We start from the raw sequence: 14,641 nt of genomic DNA on the forward strand, positions 1-14,641 counted from the left end.
CTTGGAGATGGTCTGGAAGTGCACTTTTCAAGTGCACTTTAAGGTTTGTGGAATTTTTTTCCCTTTAGAAATGTCCCTCATAATTTGTCTCTTTCCACTACAAGACACTTGCTTTATCCAAAACACAGTCATATTCAAAGTAATCCCAAATTGGACTCTGGCGCTTTCTCCCGACTTTTCCTGACATGATTCTGCGCGTGGACGGAGCAGCAACACAGACGACTCGACTAACGTACTGCCACCTGCTGGCATAATGAGACACAGCAAGAAATAAATCTGGAAACTAAACTTCATTTTCACCTTTGACTATTGTATGACACGCACACATCAATGAAAACTAAACACATTTTTGCTATAAATTCAGTTAATTTTAGTTAGTTTTCCTTTTTTGTTTTTATTTTTATTTCCGTTAACGAAAATGTTTTTCACTTCTAGTTTTCGTTATTTCGTTAGTTTTCGTTAACGATAATAACCTTGACAGTGACACTGTAAAATTGAGAGGACATAACCACCCAAGTTGCCTTTTCTTTTCAATGAAAACTGGAGAATCACAGGTGAGTATTGATGGTTGCATATCTTGAAATATCTTGCACTTCTGCTAAATTCATCTATTCAGCTCATCTATTCAATTCAACTATTTCAGCTCCTGATATGGGGAAATGTAACAGTAAATGTTTTCAGGTAAATGCCCTCCTTGATTATCCACTCCAGGAGGTAGCCTAACAGTACATCTTTCACTATCTTACAATGCTGTGATTGCAGCCATTCCCCAACTCTCTGGGAATTGTACTCATGGCCATTAACCAGTGGGCTTTGATCAGTGGTTGTTGATCAATAGTCATGACAATTTGGATATTAATGATCAAGGAACTGACCTTAGAGCCCATTGCTTATTCAGTAATGGTAGTCTCAGTCATTATGCAAATATACTGTTTATAAGGTTGGAGAAATCTGCAGTCACCTGTAGGGATGGGTATCGAAACCCGGTTCTTGCTGAGAACCGGTTCCCACTAGTTTCAATTCCTTGGAATAGTTTGCCATTTTTGCAAACGATTCCCTTATCGATTCCAGTCGCCACAAACGACGTCACCACGTTGCGGAGCGTCATGTACCTGACAGGAAAGATGGCGGCTCAAACGCTCAAAAGTTTGATTATACTTTACGAGAACGGATGACAAGAGGGCAGCTTGCAATACTTGCAAAGTAGATATTTCATTTAATGGAGGAAACACTACGAATATGCAAAAGCATTTGCTCACAAAACACACGATGACCTTAAATGAATGTCGTGTTTTTAATTCCGCTCCGGACTCGTGAATCTCAACCCAGCAGCAGCGGTAACGTTTGCACGTCCTCTCCCGTTAATGCGGCAGGTAAATAATCAACTAACAGTGCATATTATGTTAGCGCGATCTGCCTTATTACAAAACCTGCCATTACTGTGCATTTAGGTGACCATGATGAGACAGACAGAGTCTGGCTCAGATGCTGGCATTTCTCGCTGCAGTCTACCGGTAGCGTCTCCTTTCAGGACGGGATAGATGAATGTCACCGAGCAGTGACTAAGTTTGTGGTAAAAGGCTTGCACCCATTTGCCACAGCAGATGCCCCCGATTGTCGGTAAGTGAATGTGTTTAATTGTGGGCAGGGACAATACTGGATATTCTTGTGTAATTGTAATTGTTGCTACAGATGAATATTTATTTTATTCAGTGTGTGAATGTGTGTGTGAATGGGTGGATGACTGGATATGTAAAGCGCTTTGGGGTCCTTAGGGACTAGTAAAGCGCTATATGAATACAGGCCATTTACCATTTACCATTTATTATTTTACATTTACAATTTTTTTTCCCGGGGACCCTGTGACACCCCATTGAAGAGCCGTAGGCTGTGGGTGTCTTAAGATCTCACTGCTGGGTTTGTAAGGCCATGTTACTCCTAAATTTCTATCTTGTTCAAAGAGACGATATAAAACAAAGTTCTAAGATAATCGACCTTAGTGTTCTCCTTTTTTATAAAGAATCGATAAAGAATCGATAAAGAATCGAATCGTTAAACAGAATCGAAAATAGAATCGGAATCGTGAAAATCTTATCAACACCCATCCCTAGTCACTTGAGACTGAAGAATGAAACTTTTCTCCCACTGAAAACGCTGCGTTCAGATGAACACAATCAACCTTTTGGGATCTACTTACCTGCATGACTGAGTATGCATGAAGACATCTTGTTTAGGATTTTATTACCATATTTTTTGGACCATAAGCTGCACCGTCGATGAGTGGGTCTGTTTTCATCAAGGCTTATTAACCTCCTAGGACATGCTGTCCACATATGTGGACATCACATTTTGGGTGGTCTATACCAAAATACTAAATTTTGCTCTACAAGGGAAACAAAACAGTCAGTCAGTCAAACTTTACTCAACTCATTCTTCTTGCTTCTTGCTTCCTCCCCTTCTGTACCATTGATTCATTAATGTTGAACTCTCTCGCAGCTACTCTATTCCCATGTAGTGGCATCTTCACTGTGTTTATGTTTGCTAGTGATTGTCATGGTCCTGGGTCGAGCGACCCAGTGTTTGAGTTTATGTATCTTTTGTATTTATTTGTGCCTTAGCTTAGTTCACCTAGTTAATTTCTAGATTACTGTGTAGTCCTGTTTCTTAGTTGTTTATGTCATCTCCCCCTGTACTAAGTCTCCCTGGTTCATGCGTCATGTCTGTTTGGTTATGTTTGGTTCATGTCTAGTCTCCATGTTTCCTGTTTTACTTTGAAAGTCTGTATTCAATGTCAGTATATGTAGTTTTCACTCTCCCTGTCCTGTCATTAGGTTCATGTGTATCAGCTGTTCCCCCTCATGTGTCTCCACTTCCCCTGATCACCTCATGTGTGTATTTAGTCCTCAGTCTTGCTGTGTTGAGTGTCGCGTCGTCTGTGTTATCTCCCCTACCCCTCGTCATAGTTTCCCAGCCATAGTTTGTATTTTGTTTAGTCATAGTCTAAATCTCAGTAGAGTCATAGTTTCCCAGTCTATGTTCAGGTCTTCCCTCAATTACTTTGTTGTTTTTTTCCATGAGTTTTCGGCCCTAAATAAAGGCTCGCCTTTTGTTAAGTCCAGTTTTGTGTCCTCACCTCTGTTTGCTCTTGGGTCCTCTACTCACTCCACACGGTCCGCCCCGGCGGTCCATGACAGTGATCACGTAGCACATCATTATATACCAGCTAGTCCAACCTCAGTAACCTTACAAACGTCACAGCTGTTTATCCATCCATTCGCTTCCGCTTATCCTTTTCAGGGTCGCAGGGGGTGCTGGAGCCTATCCCAGCTGTCATAGGGCGAGAGGCGGGGTTGACCCTGGACAGGTCGCCAGTCTGTTGCAGGGCTAATGTCACGGGGTGGAAAGGGACAAGTTATCCAAGTTTTTTTTACTGTGCATGTTTTTTTTGTGTTTTATCTTTTTAATGTTTTAATATTGTACATTGGGTTATTTTTATGAGTTTTACTGCATGTTTTAATGGTATTTATTTGGTGACTTGTCCTGGAAAGACTCCGCCCCTACCTGATAATAAACTGATCACACCTGCGAGAGATCCCAGAGAGGCCAATAAGAGGGCCTGACAGACCACAGGAAGGAGTTCGACCGAGAGGCAAGAGAGGACCAAAGCATGAAGGCACCCATGAGTGTCACGGGAACCCACGAGAGCCTGGAGTGACACGGAGGCTTAGGAGATGAGGCCTGAGAGGCCTGACGTGAGGCTTCAGGGTGAAGTCACAGAGGCGTGACACATGGCGTGGGACATGAGGCCTGACATGAGGTTTGAGAGCGACACGAAAAGAGTGACACATAAGACGGGTTGGTGCTTGGCGTTCCGGGGAGAGGATACAGCACCAGCGACTAGGGACGCGGAGCGAACAGTCGGACGGCAGTAGTAACAAGAGCCCAGCTTGTGCACTCCGGGAGAGCAGAGGCGGCGAGACAGCTGGTGCCGATTTGCAGTTTTAAAGAAGCGGCGGGCGGAGTTGAGAGCTCTGCCCACCCGGGGTAAGTCTTCGACTTATCCCCTTTTTACGAATGAAAACTGCCTGAAAAGAATAGTGACTGCCGCTCCCTCCCTTTCTTCAGCGTACCGGGACGCGGAATGCGGGGAGGAAGGCGAGGACTCCGCTGGGTTTCCCTTTTACACCACTTCGCTGGATTTCTTAGCTCTTTGTGACTCTTATACCGTGGCAGATGCCACTGGACTTTTAATGTTGTGTTTTATTGATTTTTATTGTGTTACCCCTTGGCCAGGGTTGTTTTAATTAAATATAATAAATTATATTTTAATTATACAGTTTTTAATGTGTGCTTTCCCTTGGCGGCTCCACTGCTCAATCCGGTTGGAGGAAGATTTTCTTCCTTCACACAAAACCCAGTGTGGAAGTAAAACCAGCCTTCCGCTCCGTTACACTAACACATAGAGACAGAAAACCATTCGCGCTCACATTCACTCACAGATCCACACCTATGGGCAATTTGTATTAATCAATTAACCTATCCCCACAAGCTGCATGTCTTTGGACGGTGGGAGGAAGCCAGAGTACCCGGAGAGAACCCACGCAAACACGGGGAGAACATGCAAACTCCACACAGAAAGACCCCGGCCTGATGGTGAAAACGAATTAAGGACCTTCTTGCTGTGCAGCAACGGTGCTAACCACCGTGCCGCCCACAGCTGTTTAGCTTTCTGTATTTATTTATGTTGGTTTATTTAAGTGATAGCAGAGCTGTACGTTTGCATGTTTTCAGAAATCTCTCATCCAGAACATGGTATATTATCTTTAGATGGAAGCTAGCGAGCTAACTTCCTGCTAACTTCTAATCCTTGTGGGCTAGAGATGTGTGTATCTTAAAAACTTACTGCTCTCAGAGTCTCGAGCTGCTGACCGTTAAAGTCAGGCCTTTTTACCTCCCGAGGGAGTTCAGCTTAGTTCTCCTCTCAGCTGTTTACATTCCCCCACATGCTGATAAAGCTACTGCTATGGACAAACCGTATGACATCATTACTGGACTTGAAAACAAAAATCCAGAAGCTGCCTTTATTGTGCTGGGAGACTTCAACAGAGCCAACATGAAGAAGGTTCTCCCCAAATACTATCAGCACATCTCCTTCCCCACAAGAGGTGATCAAACACTGGACCACTGTTACACTCCATTCAAAGAGTGCTACAAACCCCTCCCCCGCCCAGCTTTTGGTAAGGCAGACCATTGTTCCATACTGCTGCTGCCTGCATACAGACAAAGACTGAAACAGGAAAAGCCAGCTTCCAGGGTTATTTACAAATGGGACGGTGAGGCTGAGGAGGTCCTGCAGGACTGCTTTGACACAACTGACTGGCAGATATTTGTGGATGCAGCTGATGGCAACATCAATAAACTCACAGACTCTGTCATTGGATTTATTGGAAAATGCATGGATGATACCATCACAAAAACCACTGTCCGCATATATCCAAATCAGAAACCCTGGGTAAATAAAGATGTTCGCGCCAAGCTAAAAGTGCGGACCTCTGCCTTTAACTCCGGGGATGCTGATGCATATAAAGCAGCCAGGTACGACCTCCGAAAGTCCATAAAAAAGGCCAGAAAGGACTACAGGGACAAAATGGAGTCCAGCTACCACAGCTTTGACACCAGGCGACTGTGGAATGGAATGCGCTGCATCACTGACTACAAGAAGGTCAACACAGGCAGTGTTCAGCCCACTGCATCTCTTGCAGACGAGCTTAACAACTTCTATGCTCGTTTTGACGCAGACAACAGAGAGCAGATCCTCTACCCTCAGGAGGACAGTGAGGCTGCAACTCTAACTCTGAAAACAGAAGCTGTGAGATGGACCTTTAAAAAGGTAAATCCTCACAAAGCTCCAGGACCAGACGGCATCCCAGACGAGCGTGCAGACGAGCTGGCAGAGGTGTTCACCAACATCTTCAACCTCTCCCTGAGGCAGTCAGTGGTCCCCACGTCCCTCAAAGCATCCACCATCATTCCCGTTCCCAAAAAATCAGTGGTCTCCTGTCTGAATGACTACCTTCCTGTTGCACTGACATCCGTCATCATGAAGTGCCTGGAGCGGCTGGTCAAAGGTCACATCTGCTCCTCCCTCCCTGACACACTGGACCCTCTTCAGTTTGCCTATCGGACAAACAGAGCCACAGAGGATGCCATCGCCCTGGCAACGCACACCACCCTCACTCACCTGGAGAAAGGGAATACATATGCAAGGATGCTCTTCATCGACTACAGCTCGGCATTTAACACCATCATCCCCTCAAAACTTGCCACAAAGCTCGTCGACCTTGGGCTGGGAACACCAACCTGCAGATGGATTCTAAACTTCCTCACAAACAGGCCCCAGGTGGTGAGAGTTGGTAAGCACACCTCCTCATCACTCATCCTAAACACAGGTACGCCACAGGGTTGTGTGCTTAGCCCCTCCTATATTCCCTGTTCACACACGACTGTGTTGCTAAACAAGAGTCCAACATCATCATCAAGTTTGCGGATGACACAACCATCAGAGGCCTCATCACAGACAACGATGAGATGGCCTATAGAGAGGAGGTGATGGCGCTGTACGAGTGGTGCCTGGAAAATAACCTGACTCTCAACATCAGCAAAACTAGAGAGATGATAGTGGAATACTGGAAACGACCAGTCAGAGAACACCAGCCCATCCACATCAACGGTGTCAAGGTCGAAAGGGTCAGCAGCTTCAAATTCCTTGGAGTCAACATCACTGAGGACTTCTCCTGGACCCTTCACACAGACACTGCTATCAGGAATGCTCGCCAGTGGCTGAGGAAGTTTAGCATGAATGCCAACATCACCTCAAATTTTTACAGGTGTGCAATTGAGAGCTTGCTGACGAGCTGCATCACAGTTTGGTACGGAAGCTGCTCTGCCAGCAGCCGTAAATCACTACAGAGGGTGGTGAAGGCAGCAGAGCACATCACTGGCACGAGGCTTCCTGCCATTCAGGACATTTATCTCCAGCGATGCCTCCGTAAAGCACACAGCATCATCAAGGACCACAGCCACCCACCACATCAGCTGTTCTCCTTGTTACCATCTGGCAGACATTACAGGAGTCTGTCTGCTCGGACTACAAGACTCAAGAACAGTTTTTACCACCAAGCCATACGACACCACAACACTTAAACACACACAACACAGCACTCAGAAGCTACCCTGCAGCTTCACAAGTACTCTGTTTAATCTGCACTGGTCACTCCACTTTATTGTTATTGATATTTATATTTAAAAGTGCAATACTGTAATTTTCTGCTTCGTATTCCTGTGCAATATCCCATCTGCCCTCCGTCATATTTCTTTTCAAGATTTTCTTATTTAATCACTAGTGTACATATATTTATATTTATAGATACATATATATTTAGTCATCTTTTCTCTTTTACCATGTCTCTCTAATATTTTGCTCCTTACTATTTTTCTATTTTCTTTATTATTTTCTTTATTTATTTACAAACAAAAACCACCTCACACCTGACTTGGTGCTCAGTGACTACTCATGCAATCGTGAACACAGCCATACTGGAAAATTGTTAAGTAATAGACCAAATTATGATAATGTGCTCCATGAGACGCATTTTGATAGAAAGAAAAAAACGATGGTATAGTTGATTAAAAACAATCATGCTGGCTGTCATGCTGTCCCTGCTGTTCTGGAGGCCAAGCAACACTCTATGGGTGGTGGCCCTGTTTTCTGCACAGAAATGCGCACACACTTAAAGCACACACAGAGAGTACTTGCTGTTTCTTCTGTCTACCTCTGTTCTGCCTTTCGTCTCTGTTTTAATGTTGTCACTTGTCTATTAACTGAAAAAACAATGAGAATTTATCGAGACTTAATAAACAGTAAGTAAGTAAATATTATTTATTTTGGATTATTTCAGATAATAGGAAGAAAGGTGACATGTTATATTTTCGTCTTATTGTTAATTAATTTGCAAGAATTGAAAACTAACTTTTTCACTTGGTAATATTTTCGAAGTGAAAATGAATCAATTCTGGAATGAGGCTGCAACATGACAAAACGTGGAGCAAGTGAAACGCTGTGAACACCATCCAGATGCACTGTGAGAACTGAACCTCTCTACTGCAGGCGTGACTTCGTTTTAACCTTCTTCTTTCCACTTCAGTCTAACATGTAGCGTAAACAATCACACATTTATATTGCATTTACTTTCTTTCAGTTGGTTTTTCCAAATCCTGGAGCTGATAAATGATCACGATGTTGTTCTTTTACGCTTGTATGAGAGTAAAATGAGCGTTGTTCTTTGTGACCTGGGTTGTGTCGTTAATCTGTGTCACACAGACTGACTTTAACTCTGCGGTCATTGCGTCCTGTTTCTGATGCGACTACAGGTTCTCAAGTTTTATTGCAGGGCTGTTACCTTTAACACACACACACACACTAAATTCATTCAGTATTTTACCGTATTTAATAAAGGTTTATTTAAAACTCACAGCATTTAAATGTTAGATTTCACTTTTGTGAACTTTAATTTGCTTTTCTTGTCTAACGCTGAACTGCTTCCTCCCAAAACTCAGGTGCAGCTTCTAGTTCAGTTCTCATCAGAATGTTCAGTGAGTTCATGAATTCAATCACTCTCTACTGCTTATTTGACACTTGTTTAGATTCAATTTTTTAAAATAGATTTCTGTATTTCACAGTGTATTTTAAAAACACGAACAGTTTTTATGGTTTTGTATGTTTGAGTGAAACCACAGCAGCTACTTCCTCCTCCTGTTTCCACTGAAGTGATGTCTGAATCATCAGTGACATTTCTCAGCACAGAGGCGATAAGAGCGTACATGATGTACCAACGGGAAGATGACACAGTGTTGCTGGAAACTGCTGACAGGTTGAAAAGAATACTTTTCATGATGCTTCATGAATAAGAACTGTCTTCTTTTAACGTACATTGTACAATAACACTGCTGCTACCACCTCTTTTTTAGTGACACCCAGACATTAAACTTTAATGCAATATTTTGGAGAACATTGACACTGAGAATCTTATTGGAGCTGAAAGAATTTGGACCATTTTCACTCAGTCATGGTGGCTCCATGTCGGCTGGAAACTTAGGACTGCCTGCACTTGGGCCCTGAATGATATTCAGCACTTTATGATCGTATCCAGTGTTTTATTCATTTAGAAGAAACAAACAAACAACAACCAAACAAACTAAGCTAATCTAAAAAAATATATAATCTATAACAGCCAAGCACAGAAATGACCACCAATAACACTACATGTATTCAGTAACAAGAGCTTCATCAAATCATCACGCTAAAAATAGATCTTTAAAAAAAGCGTCTCATCTTTAGTGAACTGAAACGCAATGAAGAAGAATCTGTGGATTTCTGCTGAAATTTTATGATTTATGAATTATACGTTAATGTTGCCAACACAGGAAGTGTATTGAAAGTCTGAAACCTCGGACTGTCATGAAGGAGGCCAGTCCAGAGACTTCCCGTTTTCTGCTGCCGTTTTGATTCGCTTTCGTTTAAATGAAGAACTGGGATTTTGAGAATATGTCTTTTATAGTGTTAGTTTCACCACTTGTAGGATCATAGAGCAAATCCAGTAGGAATCGGCGGTCTGACTGGACTCAATACTGTGGTGAGTAAAAGAGACAACAAGAAGTCTGCTTGGACTTTTGTGTTGGGAAAGTTTCATCATTATTATTGTTTTTTTCATAGTTTAGTCCTCAGAAGAGGAACCAATTTGTGGGAAGGAAAAAATCCACTGTGGTAGGAGGTATAGAGGAGGTGACGTTCACTGTTTAAATTGGATTAGCGGAGTTGAAAGGATATTTATTCTTTTCCAGTTTTCTTGAGACCCTGTGGTTTTGGTGAAATTTGAAATATTTTTTGAATGTATGAGTTTATTTGATGCTCAGGATTTTTACAATTTCCTTTTAATTGCATTCTTCATGAAGTCTTCCATGGCAGTAGAGAGTACGGATGGGTAACCAGATCGAAAAGCAGCGCACATTTCGGTGCTTTTTTTTCCCTGAGATGTCATACACTTTGGATTCTAGCCAATCACTTTACCTTTCCAAGGATAGTCGGCGGGCCCAGGTACGCACGTTCTTTTAGAGCAGAGCTACAGATTAAAAATGCCCAAGGCGAAGTGAAGTCTGGCTGTACTTCACAGCAAAAGATGCAAACTCAACTGCCTGCAAGAAGTGCTTTAAGGTGATACTGTGCAAAGGAGGTAACACCTCGAATCTCATGACAAACCTTGACACGTATAGCGTTTTTTTAAAAGCCGAGAAATGCACCGTTTCAAAAGTACGGGTTTGGCACTGGTATCGGATAAAACCTAAACGATACCCATCCCTAGAAGAGAGACCTGGCTAGTAGCCTAAAAAAAATCTCGTTAAATTCATTAAATGTCCTTTCTCTATCATTTTCACTCCTATAAACAAAACACACAGGCCATGTTTCTGGTGGAGTCCACCGGCCCAACCAATGGAATCCAGTGGGCGGTGTCTAACTGGTATCCTTGAACAGAGGCGGAGGTTTACGACACCAACTCTCTGCCATCTATAATCCAGTTTTGAGATCCCTTCCCAGACGCCTTAACGCCCACTCACATCCTGGGCCATCTGACCTCAGGAAATCACATGATAGGGTGGGGCCAGGTTTCACAATGAGCTCACCCGAAACCTTTGCTGATTGTGACCCACACCTGTTTTCACACCTCGGCTCATGTGATTAGGTAGATGATCATGAGGAGGTCCTTTGTCCCTCTTTGGGGGGAAACTCCCACTGGGTTTAAATCTGGGACTCTCCACCATTTGACCCTTAGAACTGAAGAAGCTTCTCGGATGAGAGGTGAAACGTCTTCAAGCAACTTAAAGAAGTCCAGACGCTTTTCTTTCCAAGCTCCTTTGACTACGATGACTTGGATGACTGAGGACCTTCACAGACATCTAACTGGTAAGATGGAGATGATGAGATGAGGGGTCCGATTTGTAGGACAGCATGCCCTGACCTCTGATGCTGAGCCAAATGCTCCATCCCTCCAGTGCAGCTGAGCCACAAAACACCACCTGCCACAGTCAGGAGCATCCAGCAGGAGAATATGGTTTTTTCTTGCTCATCTATGGCACTGGTTCAACAGGCAGAAGAGGCCAAATGGCTCTGCTGTGTCAGCAGCAGCAGTCTGTATGAAGTGCTGTAGTAGAAGAACAGAAAGATGATGGTGCAGCTGGTGGGGATGGTTTTGTTGAGCTTTCTAACTGATGAAATCCAAGATAACGTCAAAAGACAAGCAAAGACCTGAAAACCAAAGTAGACCTAACCATTATAAATTATGTACAGTATTAATACCTCAACCATCCATTTTATTTTCCAAGGTTCTGTTAGTTACATTTTGGTTAAACCTCAGACAGATTTTCCTCAAATCAACTGGTTGTTTTTGAGCATTATTGCAAATGAAATGTACAATAAATATACAACTTTTAAATTACAACTCAACAGAAAATTGTCTTTTTTCCACATGTGAAATGCGTTGCGCCAGTTTAGCAACAAAGAGAAACAGGGAATAACTCAGACTTCACGCTACAAGTGTGTGTTTCCTTATCTTCAAGAGGGACACAATGACACGAGCAGTTTTTCCTGCTCTAAGCTGAAAACTGCATAAACAGTTTTTTTTGTCCGTTATGCTGATCATGAATCAGTCCATGGTTTCTCTTTTGTTACTGATTCATGTTGCTGAGTTATTGCGCTTATGTTCCTGTCCTGTGTTTTAGACACTGAGTGGAGGGACTTTTGTGTGTAATAATGAATTAAAACAAAGCTGGTGTTTGCGTGTCAGAAGCCAAAAGTACTTCACAGAGCTGTAAGTCAGTAATAAGATTCAGGGGAGGATTATTCCCACTCCTCCTTCTCAGACTGTACTTAAAGGATAATTACACCTAATAAGACTCATGAGAGGAGATGATTGATTGATCAATTGATTGATTGAGACAGTACAGGTGCATCACAGGACAGGCAGGGCCATCTCATACAACACAACACAGCTTGAGGCGACTGTTTAAATTTGGTGCTTTATTAATTAAATTAAATTCCATCACAAAACAGCCACAGACAACAGTTGTGAAATGAATTGTATGAACATGATAAGACAGTAGAAAAGTAAAGCAATTTAAAGGGAAAAAACTTTTCTTTTAAATTTGCTCCAAAAACAAATATCTGTGGCTGGGACTTTTTTTTACAGCTCCAGAAACATGGATGACCTAAAACCTGTGACTTCATCTGTCAACCGGACATGTGATCTGGTTGTCCAATCAGTCAACCCTTTCTTTATGCTGGCCTACAGTCTAGTGTTTCTGGTACGTTTTAAATCTTCAGATTATGGATTAAGGATTCCCCTCACCTGGTTCAGATTCCACACAAACAGGATCTCTTCTGTCTCTGTCTCATCAGGTGGGTTTACTCCTCAATGGCTTCATCATAAAGTTTTACTGTTGCCAAGCTCAGCAGCAGGCATCGAGGAGCTTGATGGTCTACCTGAAGAACCTGACAGCTGCTGACTTCCTGCTCTGCGTCTCTTTGCCAATGCGTGTCACTGATTATGCCAGCAGGTCTGTTATATTTCGGGAGCTCTACTGCAGCTTTGGAGCTACTTCCCTGTACCTCAACATGTACGCCAGCATCATATTCATGGGGTACATCGCTGCCGACAGGTAAGGAACTTTTACTGATTTCAGACTTGAATTCATGACAATGTTTAAACTAGATTAGTGGCTGAACTACATATTCTGTGCTCCTGACTAAAGCACCAACAACTCCTTTCACCTCAACAGTAAAAACATATCTGCACCACTTTTACTAATGATTGAAGCTGTCTACCGCCTCCTTTCTCTTCTCTCCGCAGGTATCTGACAATCATCCATCCTTCAGGAACTCACATCCTGCAGACAGTACGAACTGCCCACATCGTCTCCACGGTCACCTGGGTTTTTCTCCTGGCTCCAACAATCACCTACAACATTATGTTTTTCATTACTCACAAACCTCTGACCTCTGACCCTGGCTACTGTGGGCCCCTGTTCAGTACGTCATTCAGCGTCCTTCATAAAACATTTCAAATCAGTTGCACCATCATCTTCCTCTTAGTCTTCATATCCCTGGTCTTCTTCTACTACAGCACCTCCCGCAAGGTGTTGCAGGCACAGCAGAGGCAGCTGGCCTCCTTCAGCACTGACAAGCTGGTGAAGTCTCGCAGGAACATGTTGGTGCTGGTCAGCATCTTCTGTCTTTGTTTTGTGCCCTATCACCTGGCTCGTCTTCCCTATACCTTTTTGTGGACCAGCTGCTCTGTGGGTCGGCTATTGTACTACTTGAAGGAAGTGACCACTATCTTATCAGTTTTAAATGTTTGTCTGGACCCTCTTGTTTACTTTTTCCTTTGTAAGACTTTTCGAGCTCAGGTGAACTTTAGCATGGGGTCAAAAATGACAACACAAGCAACCCAGGAGAGTGAGAGCAGCAGGAAAGAAGTGGAAATTGTAGAGTTAAATCCATGAGTTATTATGCGAATTTCTACTTTTTTGAAATACAAAGAGTTATATTTGATTTTAGAGTCAGATTAGATCAGTGAAACCATGTCATGAGTCATGTATTCCAAGTTCTCATGAGCCACAATAGGTTCTGCTGAGATATCATAATGAGTCTAAACTGAGCACAAACCCACCCCCACACAGATACCACCAGTTTATGTTGCTAGCTTTCACCTATTAGCTAAGTAGCTGAATCTGAAACTCATTAATCTGAAGCTTAATCAGTCTAATGATCAAATTAATAAAAAACAAATACAAAATCTCGAGTTGTTTCTGAAAACTTGTTCTGTTTTTAAAAAAACAGCTTTAAATTTTAAAATTGCAAAATGGTCTTTGCGGCTTTTGATGATATAGGAAAAATTGCTACTTTTATTATTTCAATAATATGGTCTTTCTGAGCCTGGTTCTGCCAACGGTTACTTCTTGTTAAGTTTTTCCTTCCCACTGTCACCAAGTGGTTGCTCAATGGGAGTTGTCTGATGGTTGGCGTTTTCTCTGCATTACTGTAGGCTCTGTACCTTACAATATAAAGCGCCTTGAGGTGACTGAATGTCAAGACTGTATGTTTTTGCTTGTTTGCATGTTGCGTATGTAAAACCACAGCAACTACTTCCTTCTGCAGTTTCCACTGCACTGACGTCAGACACTTAAGTGACATTTCTCAGCACAAAGCTGATAAGAGTGTGTATTGACTGTGATAACGTATAAGTCTCTTTATGCCTCTTTGCGGTAAATTGTTTTGTTCTGCTGTTAATGGTGGGTGTTTTTCCAAAACAGGAAACATGACCATAGAGCTGCTGGAAATTGCTAAAGGTTTCTAACAAATAAAAACAAACAAACAAAAGAAAAACTTCATGGCAAATGACAACACTTCTAACACCCTGTACAGTAACGGTAATGCTATAACCTGCAGTGACATGCTGAAAATCCTCTTTTTCACTGACACCTGGATATCATACTTTATTCCATCACCGGGGAGAACATTGTCTGCTGGGAC

The 14,641-nt window shown here is 42.6% G+C and overlaps 1 protein-coding gene across 1 annotated transcript; it reads left to right on the forward strand.

The window, feature by feature from the left end:
• The first annotated feature begins 9,398 nt into the window (after positions 1-9,398).
• LOC120727377 (P2Y purinoceptor 14-like) lies at positions 9,399-14,641 on the forward strand. Its single transcript, XM_040021605.1, has 4 exons — positions 9,399-9,692; positions 12,300-12,414; positions 12,509-12,768; positions 12,960-14,641. Exons 2-4 carry the CDS (start codon positions 12,310-12,312, stop codon positions 13,609-13,611), a joined length of 1,017 nt encoding a protein of 338 aa, XP_039877539.1. The 5' UTR covers positions 9,399-9,692; positions 12,300-12,309; the 3' UTR covers positions 13,612-14,641.

This window comes from Simochromis diagramma, unplaced genomic scaffold (assembly GCF_900408965.1).
Source record: "Simochromis diagramma unplaced genomic scaffold, fSimDia1.1 OVJJ01000740.1, whole genome shotgun sequence".
NCBI lineage: Eukaryota > Metazoa > Chordata > Actinopteri > Cichliformes > Cichlidae > Simochromis > Simochromis diagramma.